The sequence below is a fragment of the Gopherus evgoodei genome, unplaced genomic scaffold, assembly GCF_007399415.2.
Source record: "Gopherus evgoodei ecotype Sinaloan lineage unplaced genomic scaffold, rGopEvg1_v1.p scaffold_160_arrow_ctg1, whole genome shotgun sequence".
Lineage (NCBI taxonomy): Eukaryota > Metazoa > Chordata > Testudines > Testudinidae > Gopherus > Gopherus evgoodei.
The window spans coordinates 34,660-48,012 of NW_022059823.1; the positions used below are offsets into that span (position 1 = coordinate 34,660).

General features: G+C 44.6%; 1 protein-coding gene across 1 annotated transcript; it reads left to right on the forward strand.

The window, feature by feature from the left end:
- The first annotated feature begins 9,179 nt into the window (after positions 1-9,179).
- Positions 9,180-10,145, forward strand: LOC115639957 (olfactory receptor 6N1-like). The gene has a single exon (XM_030542863.1). The coding sequence runs from the start codon at positions 9,180-9,182 to the stop codon at positions 10,143-10,145; it is 966 nt and encodes a 321-aa protein (XP_030398723.1).
- Positions 10,146-13,353: the final 3,208 nt, after the last annotated feature.

The following is a 13,353-nucleotide window of genomic DNA, read 5'->3' on the forward strand; positions in this document are numbered from 1 at the left end:
AATTGAGTGCTTACCTCTAGTCATAGGACAGCTCATACCTGAGTTGATGAATTCATTTTGCAGGGTTTGAGACAAGGTGGGTGGTTAATATCTTGTATTGGACCAATTTCTGTTGGTGAGAGACAAGTTTTGAACTACACAGAGCTCTTCAGGGTTTGGTAGACAGGATTCCGGTTCCACTGAGGTTCTTGTCTTACATCATTCTGCAGAAACAGGACTTTCTTAAGAAAGAGACTTGCAGTTACCTGAAGGAATGAGCTGGTGCATGTGATCTACCTTTGGAAAATAGGATTCCTCTTTGATTTAATAAGTGAAAATGCTCTCTCATATTTGTATTCTTTCTTCATGCTTTTCAATATTGTCCCACTTCAACTTTTTCCCACTTAGCTCATTTTGTGTCTCCAAAGCTTTGTAGCTAACAATGCCCAGTGTGACTTGCAATTATACAACTCCCATTACACATCATTTTTTAGTGTAATGATCCTTTGAGGAAAATATTTTAGATCATGGACAAACCAGCCTACATTTTTTGGAGATGCCTGTCCAAGGTGATGGCCAGTTATAATGTACTTGCACTGCCCCTTAGTATTCAAGAGATGCTGCCATCTAATGGGCATTTTTGAAAGTAGCTGCCCATATCTCACGCTTACAACATGCTGCCACCTACTGGCCATGTTATAGTATAACTTTCCCATTATTGTATTGCCTACTGAAATATTGCTCACTGGTCAGTATTTCTGACCCCCTCCCCATTTCCTCTACTCTGCTGCCATCTAGTGTAGATTTCCTAGAATGACAGCCTGTTGCTCTCTCCTTTCCTTTATGGATTCTTCTTGCTATCGCTGACTCTTACCCGTTCTTGACTGTCATGTCACCTGGTAGCCATTATTTAGTATTATTTTGAGAGCTAGAGAACTTGTCTCTCTCTCTCCAACCGAAGTTGCAGACATTATGTTGTCAAATGACCAACAGAGGAGGTGGAGGGAAGAGAAGTGAAGCTGTATAATGGTGTATAAATGTTAAGCAGAGAGCATTGAAGAGAAGAGGATCTCTGTGCTGCGTAATGAACTGTGGTTAGGAGCAGATGCCATGGAGTGAGTTATGGGCTGTTAGTTATACTAAATAATGGCTTCCAGGTGACATGAGAGTTAAATATGGGTAAGAGTCAGCTATAGCAAGAATCCATAGAGGAAAGGAGAGCAACAGGCTGTCATTCTGGGAAATCTACATTAGATGGCAGGAAGTAGAGGAAATGAGAGGTGGGTGTCAGAAATACTGACAGGTGACCAAGATTTCAGTAGCTATGCCTCCGAAGAAGTGGATTGTAGCCCACAAAAGATTATGCTGAAATAATTGATTAGTCTCTAAGGTGCCACAAGTACTCCTGTTCTTTTTAATAATGGGAAAGTTATACTGTAAAATGGCCACTAGGTGGCAACATGGAAAGCCACAGGCTGCGGCCTAGCACAAGGCCAACAGGTACTGGGTGTTGCAGGGGACAGCCTAGGGGCAGGCAAAGGCAGCAGGTCCAAACCCAAGCTTGCCAGTGATGAGTAGGCTGATACTGCAGTCTGCCCCAGGGCGTGGGCGCTAGACGATGACTGGCGGTAGCCTGATACTTAGGTGAGGTGGGGATAGTGGGTTGGGGGTTCCCCTGGGAGGGGGAGACCCAGAACTGTGGGGGTACTGCCAGAGGGCAGCACCCCAGTTAAAGGGGCACCGGGATCTGGGGAGGGACATGGGGGTCAGAGAACAGGTGAATCATCGGCCTGCAGAGGGCGCTCCTGGCTAATTAAAGAGCTAATTCCCTGAGAGACCATTAGGAGGTGCCGCAGGGGTGAGTCCCCATGTCTACACAATGATCTAAAATATTTTCCTCAAAGGATCATTACACTAAAAATGATGTACAATGGGAGTTGTATAATTGCAAGTCACGCTGGGCATTGTTAGCCACAAAGCTTCGGAGGCACAAAACGAACCAAGTGGGAGAAAGGTTGAAGAGGGACCATACTGAAAAGCTTGAAGAAAGAGTACAAATATCAGAGAGCATTTACACTTATTACATCGAAGGAGAGGCCCATTTTCCAAAGGTAGATCACATGCACCAGCTCATCAATGTTGTAAGACAGATCGAAGCAGCTGCTCGTCCATTCAGGAACATGCAGGTGTATTTGCTGAGCAGGTCCAGTTTCTACTGAATGATGAGACCCAATTACCTTAGTGGAAGAAATCGAGTCCTGGCCACGAAACCCTGAGAAATAAGAGGTAATCACTCAAAACTTGAGCTGCCCTGTGGTTACAGGTGAGCACCCTCTTCCTGACTGCATTTCTACACCACCTTCCTAACAGGGGCATGAATGTGCTTTGTGAATATTGTTAGCAGTGTTGTTGTAACCGTGTTGATCCCAGGATATGAGAGAGACAAGGTGGGTGAGGTGATATCTGTTACTGGACCAACTTCGGTTGGAGAGAGAGAGACAAGTTCTCTAGCTCTCAAAAGCTTGTCCCTCTCACCAGCAGAAGTTGATCCAATAAAAGATATTACCTCACTCACATTGTCTCTGTGAATATTAGCAGTTTTAGCCTCACCTTCCGAAACCAGTGCCAGTCGGTGTTAATAGCACCATTTAACAATGGGGAAATTGAGATATATGCCTTGTGAAAGGTCCTCAGCTGAGGATCTGGCTCAAGATAAGTAGGGTGAAGCCTGGAATAGAATAATGAAAATCAAAACTAAGTGAAGCTGATAAAAAGGAACATTAAATTGGGTTGTTAAGTAGGTAAAGTGTAAGAATGAAATTAGGAGGATGAGAGGGAAATTGAAAAATAAATGGTTTTAGTTAAAAGTAAATAACAAACTGTTTCACTGTATCTAAGTCAGACAGGTTGCAAGAGAATCCATGAGTCAGCTGAACCCAGGGAATAAACAAGATATAGACATCGCTTAGGTGCTACGGTTGAGATTTTGAAGCCACCTAGGAACTGAGTGTCCTAATATCCTATTAGAATTAATGTTGCAATCCTATAGACAGTTTGACAATCTTCTCTCAAATGATTTCTTTGTATCCATCTTCACCAAAAAGCGTTATGAAGTAATCTGCACCAGGTCAACTTTTTTTCAGGGAACAGCCTGTCAGAGGCTGAAATATCAAAAGAGCAGATTATTGAACTAACTGGAATTTGGGGTTTCTCTGTATCACTTTAGGAGAATGTAGTAATATAGGAATTGCCAGATTAGATCAGACTTAAGGGCCATCCTGGCCAGTATCGTTCTCCGAGAGCAGGCAGTACTAGATGTTTCAGAGGCGAATGTAAGAACACTGCAATAGCAGTTCTGGGATAATCTCCCCTCACATTTGTCGTGTTGGTCTATAATAGTTTTGGAATGGTTATTAAACCTCATGGTTTGGGGCTTAAGCCAATCTCTATTGTTGCCATTATGATGATAACTCTGGATATTTATATGGCTATCAGGAACATCCAATGTCTTCTGGAATTTAGTTAAGTCTTTCATATCAATGACTTCCTGTGGCAGTGAGTGTGATGCTCTCAGTGGGGATGCAAGAGTGTGAGCGCCAAACTCAGGACAGACAGTTACAAACCAGGGCACAAACCTCTCTTTGGTTGTCAGGTCAAAACTTAAATTTCACCAAACAACTGCACTGAGTGCAATCTCCTCAGGCACTTTAACAGCCTTGAGAGAGTCCCCCAGAAATTCCCCTTGCTGTGGCACTCTGTCCTGCCACCCACGTGAGCGTATCTGTGTTACACGGCCCATTATGCCAAGGATCACAGCAATATTCAGGTTACTCCTGACATCCCCCAGGTCAATTGCACTTTAAGTCTCACACCACAGACGACGCTTGGAGCCAATCCTATAGTGAACTACTGTATAGGAAGTTTTATTAAATAGGAAAAGGAAATGAGAGTTATTTACAAGGTTAAAGCAAGAAAACAGACGCATGAATGAGTCACAGTCTCAGGTTTCGAAAGATATTACAGGCTTTTCTCAGCAGCAAGCTGTATTTGACCTTTAGGACTAACTCAGGCTAAGCAGCTGGGGATCTCTTGCTAATGTCTATAAACACTCTGCCCCAAGCATCCAATCAGCATAGAGATCCCTCGTTCCTTTTGCTTGGGGTTTTTATCCCCCTCCTGCCCTCTGCTCTGAGCTGCAAACTCAATCCACTTGCATGACTCATCTTCATAGGGAGGAGAGCAGAACAATAAGTCTCTAGTCCTTTTGTTGATTGTTTCTCAATCCAGTTGTAGGGAGATTACAGTTGCAATATCCAACCATTGCCCACCTGGTATTAGCGTGACCAGATGTCCCATTTTATAGGGACAGTCCTGATATTTGGGGCTTTATCTTATACAGGTGTCTATTAACCCCCCTCCCCCCATCTCATGTCCTGATTTTTCACACTTGCTATCTGGTCACCCTATCTGATACTGGCGGGTTTCCTTTTTCAGGAGAGGCTTCATTCTGTGGAAGAGCAACTCTTCGCACTCATGAACGTCCCTCTCCTGTGTGGTGATTCATACTCACAGGAGCTCACCACAACCTGTCAAATATTAAATTGCAATATGAAACAGACAATGCAGGCAGCAACTGACAAGCATTCAACAGAGTCCAAGCATTAAACCCTTTTTTATAATTCTAGAACCCATTTTATTAATATTAACACACAAGTGAGCAAGACTGATTCCATCTTTGTATCTGTTAGTGTCCTGCTGAAACAGGGGGACATTGGCATGAGCTAGCATTTGATCTGATAGCATCACAGTGAGTTCGACAGTTTAATTACAATTAGGGTAAACAAGTATTTCACTTTATAGATTTTAAGTTGCCCACTTGGGGCGGGGGGGCGATGACCCACTGGCACAGTGCCTCCTGCTGGTTGTCTCGGGAATTAGCTCTTCCAGCCCAGAGCGCCCTCTGCAGGCTGGTGTCTCGCCTGCTGCTAGCCCCCCATGTCCCTCTTGGACCCCGGTGCCCCTTTATCTTGGGGTGCTGCCCCCTGGCAGTGCCCCCACACTCTGGGTCTCCCCTCCCAAGGGAATCCCCAACCTCTATCCCCACCTTGCCTCAGTGGCTACTGCCAGTCGTTGTGTAGCCCCCACTCACTGGGGCAGACTGTAAACCACACATCATCTGCAAGGGGGTTAGGACCTGCTGTTTTTGCCTATCTCTGGGCTGCCTCTCTGCAGTCCCAGTACCTGTTTGGCCCTTTTAGCAAGGCCTGCAGCCTGGGGTTTTACCTGGCTGGAGTCCCCAGCTCCCTCTGCCCTTCCCCGGCACTGCTCCACCACAGGTGCCCTTCTCAGCTCCCAGGCAGCCAGGTCCTTCTCTCTCAAGAAGCTGGAGAGAGTGGGTGTTGTGCTTCTGGCCAACAGTCCTCTTAGAAGGGCCAGCTGGGCCATCATTGAGCTGGCCACAGCTGTGGTCAGCTACTCACTCAGCTTCCCCAGCTGTTCTTAAGACCTTTTACCCAGGCGCAGCCCTCTCCAGGACTGCTTTTAACTCCTTCAGGGCAGGAATGGGGCAGCCCCCCCTGTACATCCACCTTGTATTTTAGTTGTATGTTCCCCTTGTTCGTGGAGTAAAGGGCAGGGAAAACAAAATTTTCCCATTCTACCTTCTCCCAGTTTCTGCAGAAAGAGGAGCGTCAAGAACCTGAGCTGAGAATCCTGAGTCCTGGCTGCCGAACCCTGAGAAACAAGAGCTCATCACTTCAAGCTTGGGATGTCTTGTAGTTACAGGTGAGCACTGTCTTCCTGACTGCATTTCTATACCACCTTCTAAACAGGGGCATGACTTTGATTTGTGAATATTAGAGGGACATGGTGGGTGAAGTAATATCTTTTATTGAACCAACTTTTGGTGGTGAACGAGAGACGCTTTTGAGCTACACAGAGCTCTTCTTCAGGTGAATATTAGCAGTTTTAGCCTCTCCTTCCCACCACAGTGCCAGTCAGCGTTCATAGCACCATTTCACAGAGATGGAGTGTGAGAGCCATGTCTTGCGACAGGTCCTCAGTTGCGGATCTGCTCCACTGACACAAATGAAGCTACCTTGATTTACACCGGCTGAGGATCCGGCTTAGTGTGAGCCCCAATCATAGAATCAAAGAATTGGAAGGGGTCTCGAGAGGTCATCTAGTCCAGTTCCCTGCACTCAGGGCAGGACTAAGTATTATCTAGACCAGTGGTTCTTAACCTGGGGTACACGCACCCCTGAGGGTGTGTTTCTCTTTCTGGGGATGCCAGATCTTTTTAGAAGGTAAATTATCGAAAAAATAAATTAAGCACAGGCACGTAAGTACAACTACTTTGTTTCATCAAACATATGTATTTATTAACATTATACATTTGTTAACAATTACTGTAATATACAAACAAAAAAATATTTTCAAGATTTTAAGCTAATTGTAGTAAAATTATTGAGACAATGAAGCTTGAGAATATCTTGTGTGTTCAGCTAGCACTGTTTCCACAACTGGCGAAGACAGAGTTGGAGATCCTTGTGCCATTTGTGACTTTCATCACTCTTACACATAAAAACAAAGGCCAGAAACTGCCTAAATGCAAGTGATGACATGTGTGGCTATTTCAAAAAAAGTTCGTTGTTTCTCGAACATAATTGAACAAAAGCAACAGCAGAAGAGTCACTGAGCTTGTAAACTTAAAAAAAGTGTGTAATTTTTAATGTATTCTTAATTTTACTGCAAAATTAAAATAAATATATAATTCTCTTTCATTCTATAGTTATGATTCATCTAGGTTGAAAGAATTGACCTACTTCAGTGATTGTTCATAAAAGGTGCGAGAATATATTTTGAGAACCAAAGGAGTGCAGGCTGCAGTAAAGGTTAAGAACCACTAATCTAAACAATCCCTGAGAGGTGTTTGTCCAATCTGCTCTTAAAAATCTCCAGTGATGGAGATTCCACAACCTCTCGTGGCAATTTATTCTAGTGCTTAACCACTCTGACTGTTAGGAAGTTTTTCCTGGTGTCGAACCTAAACTGTAATTGCTGAAATTTAAGACCATTGCTTCTTGTCCCATCCTCAGAGGTTAAGGAGAACAATTTTTCTCCCTCCTCCTTGTCACAACCTTTTAAATACTTGAAAACTGTTATGTCTCCTTTCAGTCTTCTCTTCTCCAGACTAAACAAACCCAATTTTTTCAATCTTCCTTCATAAGTCATGTTTTCTAGACCTTTAATTATTTTTGTTGTTCTTCTCTAAACTTTCTCCAATCTGTCCACATCTTTCCTGAAATGTGGTTCCCAGAACTGGATACAATACTTCAATTGAGGCCTAATCAGTGCAGAGTAGAGCAGAAGGATTACTTCTTATGTCTTGCTTACAACACTCTTGCTAATACATCCAGAATGAGGTTTGCTTTTTTTTGCAACAATGTTACACTGACTCATATTTAGCTTGTGATCCGCTATGACCCCCAGATCCCTTTCTGCAGTACTCTTTCCTAGGCAGTCATTTCCCATTTTGTATGTGTGTAGCAGATTGTTCTTTCCTAGTGGTATACTTTGCATTTGTCCTTATTGAATTTCATCTGATTTACTTTAGACCATTTCTTCAGTTTGTCCAGATCATTCGGAATTTTAATCCTATCCTCCAAAGCACTCGCAACCCCTCCCAGATTGGTATCATCTGTAAACTTTATAAGCATACTCTCTATGCCATTATCTAAATCATTGATGAAGATATTGAACAGAACCAGACCCAGAACCGATCCCTGCAGGAGCCCACTCATTATGCCCATCCAGCATGACTGTGAACCACTGATAACAACTCTCTGGGAAAAGTTTTCCAATCAGTTATGCACCCACCTTATAGTAGCTCCATCTAGGTTGTATTTCCCTCATTTGTTTATGAGAAGGTCATGTGAGACACTATCAAAAGCCTTACTAAAGTCAAGATATACCACATCTACCACTTCCCCCCATCAACAAAGCTTTTTACTCAGTCAAAGAAAGCTATCAGGTTGGTTTGACTCAATTGGTTCTTGACAAATCCATACTGACTGTTACTTATCACCTCATTATCTTCTAGGTGTTTGCAAATGTATTGCTTAATTATTTACTCCATTATCTTGTTGGGTACAGAAGTTAAGCTGACTGGTCTGTAATTCCATTTTTATAGATGGGCATTATATTTGCCCTTTTCCAGTATTCTGGCATGTCTCCCATCTTCCATGACTTTTCAGTGGGGTGGTGAGTGGTGATCGAGTGTTACTAGCCTGGATCACACATGACAGATTGTTTCTAGACTCTGAGTTCAGGGAAAGCATCTTCCCCCCACCACCCTAGTGCCTTTCTTGCTCCTCTATTATCATCCCACATTTTTTATGGAGTGAGAAGGGTCATTCCCCAGTTAGGGTTGCACATCAGCCTGGTTCTGCCTCTTCCTAAGACCCACCGTCCTAAGAGCTGTATTTTATTACTGCTACATAGCTAATGTCGGGAAACAGAAAAGGGATTGTCATTTCCTCCCCACATCACCATCACAGGAACGAAGGGAGAATTTACACCACTTCATAATTTATGGCATAGACAGATCTCTTGTGAGGGAGTGAAAATTGTTCTTTTTCCTACGGGGCATTGAAATGCTGCATATACCAGAATATATTGTTAGAATTAATGGAAATAAATCTAACAGAAGGTCAGTGCCTAAGAACTCTAGACAGCATTGAAAATTCTCAGTCCAAGATTTTAGTTGTTTGATTTTGACTCCTAAGACATAGCATGATTCTGGTCATTGCCAGAAATTAAATACAGGATTTAAGCATTATTTTTAAGCTCTAAGATGTCACTAAAGGGATATAATGATAGATTAAAAAAACGGTCTTATCCATTATATCTGTACTCAGCTACTAGAGATATGGGCTGTTATAGTAGTGATTGCTGAGATCATGGCAGAGGCTGGTCTACATGGATACAAACGTTCTGTTCTCAGATTGAGACTTCTGGCACTTTGCTCTGAACACTACATTTAGGTTTAAAATTTCAGCCTGTAATCTGGACGAAAGGGGAGTCTCTGAATAGTTATGGAAGTAATTGAAACTTTACTAAAATGAAACTTGACTAACTTTTAACTCTATGTTCTTCCAGTTCAATTGCATAGAGCGTGTTATTGTTCCTGGACTCAAACCATGGCAGACAAAGACTGGGGAAACCAAACGGCCATCACAGAATTCATCATTCTGGGATTCGGGGGTCTCCCTGACCTGCAAATTCTTCTCTTCCTGATGTTCCAAGTGATCTACATGGCAACTGTGGCTGGGAACACCCTCATAATGGTGTTCATTGTGGCTGACCAGCACCTTCACACCCCCATGTACTTATTCCTGGGCAACTTGTCCTGCCTGGAGACCTGCTACACCTCAACCATCCTGCCCAGGTTGCTGGCCAGTCTCCTGACTGGGGACAGAACCATCTCAGTCAGTGGCTGCTTCACACAACAGTATTTCTTTGGTTCTCTGGCATGTGCAGAATGCTATCTCCTAGCAGCGATGTCTTATGATCGATATTTAGCGATATGTAAACCCCTGCACTATTCAACTCTTATGAATAGCAGGGTTTGCCTCCAGTTGGCTGCTGGGTCATGGTTAAATGGTTGTTTGGCTACTGCCATCTTTGTCTTATTTCTATCACAGTTAATATTCTGTGGCCCAAATGAAATTGACCATTTCTATTGTGATGTCATCCCACTGATGGAACTCTCCTGCAGTGACACTCACCTGGTCATATTGCTGGCTTTCATAATAGCCTCCATATTCACCCTGCCTCCATTCCTACTAACCTTGACATCCTATGTGTGCATCATCGCCACCATCTTGAGAATCCCTTCCACCACTGGAAAACAAAAGGCCTTTTCCACCTGCTCCTCTCACCTCATTGTGGTGACAATTTTCTATGCATCCATAATGATTGTGTACCTGCTACCGAAACATGGTATACTCAGAGACCTGAACAAAGTGATCTCTCTCTGCTACACGGTCCTGACTCCCCTGGTAAACCCCCTCATCTACAGCCTGAGAAACAGAGAGGTCAAGGAAGCTTTGTTCAAAACAGTCAGTAAATATGTGGCTTTCACCAAAACATGCGGAGACTCTTAGACAATAACTTAGCCTGAGGTTTTCAAAGCTGCCTGGGTGATTTAAGTAATCAGCTCCCATTAAAATTAAGTTGAAAACTCCCATTGAGAATCTCAGCACTAATGTGAAAAAGAAAAGGAGATGATCTGCATGGAGTTACTGAGACAGTCTTTATGGTCCCCCACTGTGTGCATGTAACACATCTTCCAGGAAAGTGAGGATGTTGACAGCTCTGTCACTCTCTCATGTTCAGCACTGATACACACAGTATGATGGTATTTTTCTCCAGGGTGTTGGCTAAATGTTCACCCTCTGTGAGGAGTGTGTACAGCTTCTGAAACCACATAGAGCTGACATTGTGTAAGGCACAAAATTCACTAACAGTGAAAGTAAATCCCTGGGTATATCCCCTGTTCATTGTTTCTCTATGTAAAATAATAAAGTTTGGTAATCAAATTCAGACAGTCTAATGCAAACAAAACACCATGGGTGACATCATCATATTTGTTGCTACAGATCGTTTCTTATGTCCCTAAGGATACCACGCAGAATCCAGCCAGAGCTCAGGTCACTGTTGTCCATCTAAGTGGAAGAACCAGGGAGGGAGATGGCCATAACCGTGGTGCCATCATGGAATTTTTAACTGGCACCAGGTGGAGTGGAGACCAATTTTTAACCAATATTTTATATCCATAAAAAAGCCGTTTTTGAGCAAAATAAATGTTTGGACAATAAAAATAGTAACTCCTGGGGCAGCATAGGTGGGGATGTTTCGTGGGAATTCTACCACCCCTGAAATTGTGCTATTTGCCATCATAGCCCTCTGCAAACTGTTGTCAGTTGGTGTCATTGCCTGCTCTCTCCGTATGCTGTCCCAGGCCTGGGCAGACAGATGTTCAGCAGACCTCGATAGTACTACCCAGCAAGAAAGACCACAGGCACGGTTTGGTGACAAAGGCACTCAGCCAGGTTTATTGCCCTCAAGGCAGAATTCTAGCATCCTGGTTCTGTGGTTACAGATACACTAACATGCTAGTGCCCACTGCCAAGGAGCAGCTCAGTCAGCTACGGGAATTTCTGCTGTCCCCTGGGCCACACAAAGGGTTAAATTGAGGTACCCCAACATTTATAGACTGAGACAAACAACTTATGTCCCACCTCACGTGTTTCATGACATCTGCTTGTTACCTCCCCTTGTACCTTGCTGCAGATGTCTCAGGCAAAACATCCCTTCTGTCAAACCCTCTTATCTGGTGTTGGGTCAGGATGTGCCTGGGCTAATCTCCTGGAGTGTGTTCACACACATAGCCAGTGTCTGTTGCTTCTTAGGAGTGCCTGTGTGTTAGCAACGTTAGTAATACCTTTGCCTAGGTCATGTATCGGACAGTGAACTTGTAAGCATCTGCTGTAATACATGGCCTGAGTTTGGTTCACGGCATGGCCGGTGACAACACAAAAAGCTTTTTCTTAGAATTCCCTACTGTTTGTGCACTGAGCATGCTCACCCAGAATGAGCAGGTGCAGTAACATCCGCTGTTGCAGCTGCCCTCACTCCATCGTTACATGGAGGCAGACTTTGCTCCCTGGTCTTTGGAGGTACACCTCTACCCCAACATAACACCACCCAATATAACACAAATTCTGATATAATGCAGTAAAGCAGTGCTCTGTGGGAGGGAGGGGGGGCAGGGATGCACACTCCGGCAGATCAAAGGATGGATCCAGCAGGAGGGAGCAGGGGGAGAGGGTGAGGTTTGGCACCAGTCCTCTGTGCGGGACACAGGGCTGTCTACTTCCTGCGGGAAGTGGAATGATGTGGCCCCAGCCTGCTCCATTCCCCTGGCTCCCAGGCTTGAGGGGAGGAGAGAACTGCCCCCCTTGCACTTGCCGGTGGCGCACCTGGGAGCCAGGGTTGTGGACCAGGCTGGGGCTGTGTCACTCCACTTCCGACAGGAAGTGGCCAGCCCTCATCCCCTATGGACGCCTAGGGCGGGGCTCCACACAATGCCCCCACAGAGGCCTGGGGCCAGCCCTCCCCATGGAGGCCTGGGGCCCCACACAGCCCCCCCGTAATAACTAGGGTTGGCCCTGGCCGGGTGGAGGCTCAAGGTGGAAGTTTCACCTGGGGAGCGAAATATCCTTGCACCAGCCCTGAGTGTGGACAGACTGCAGCGCTTTCCCTACTCAGCTGTATGAAGGCGGGTTTAATTGACAGCGCTGAACAGCAGCAAGCCTTAGCACTGAACAGCAGCCATACCCTTAATGTCATCTGCAAACTTGCTGAGGGTGCAATCCCTCCCATCATCCAGATCATTCATTTTGTCAGATATTTATAGTAAAAGTCAGGGACGGGTCACAGGCAATAAAATATTGTGACAATGTAGAGGCATTGTGTAGCTGTTGAACCGGTTCTGGGGCCCCCACCACTGTTGGGGGCTTGGAGGTCCAGGGTCTCCCTCCACCCATGTCTGGCAGGTCCCCCCTGCCCCCATCCCACAGTGTAAAGGAGCTCTGCAGTCTGACTCACAAAGGCCTCATCCCCCAGCCTCTGCTTGAACCAAAGCTGATCAGAAGAAAGACTTACAAAAAGCAATGAAAAGGCAGTGGGAGACACACCTAAGCCCCTCCAGACAAGGGTGATATAATTAAGGAAATTCCCCAGCCTCATTTGCTTCAAAGATGGGAAAGGGAGGCATCTCTATTAGCATACAGAATGGAGAACAGAGATTCCAAGGAAAGAACCACACGGAACGATGAGATCAGGAAAGCAGGGAAGCATTGCATGATAGGAAATCTCTGCTCCAGATGGAAATTAACCCATCCTTGCACACACCCAGCTCAGAAAATATCAGATCAATACTAGTAATAAATCCTCTGCTGATATCCAAAATACTGAAATGACCCAATTGCATTAGGAGCCCCCTCAAAGGAACACCGCCCATAGCCAGAAATGATCAGTTCTTATTGTGTAGCCTGGACCAAATAACTTTGTTATACTCCCTTAAATCATTGGTTTACCCATAAACAAATCTAGTGTTCATTATTATTTCCCTACAAAAACCCCTTACCACCGCCCAAGTAAATGTTCTGATGCCTGGATCCAAACTCTGCATCAGTTCCTGTCATAAACAGATAGTTAAGGTTAATGTCCCTTTTATCTGTAAAGTGTTAAGAAGCTCAGTAAACCTGGCTGACACCTGACCAGAGGACCAATCGGGGGACAAGATAC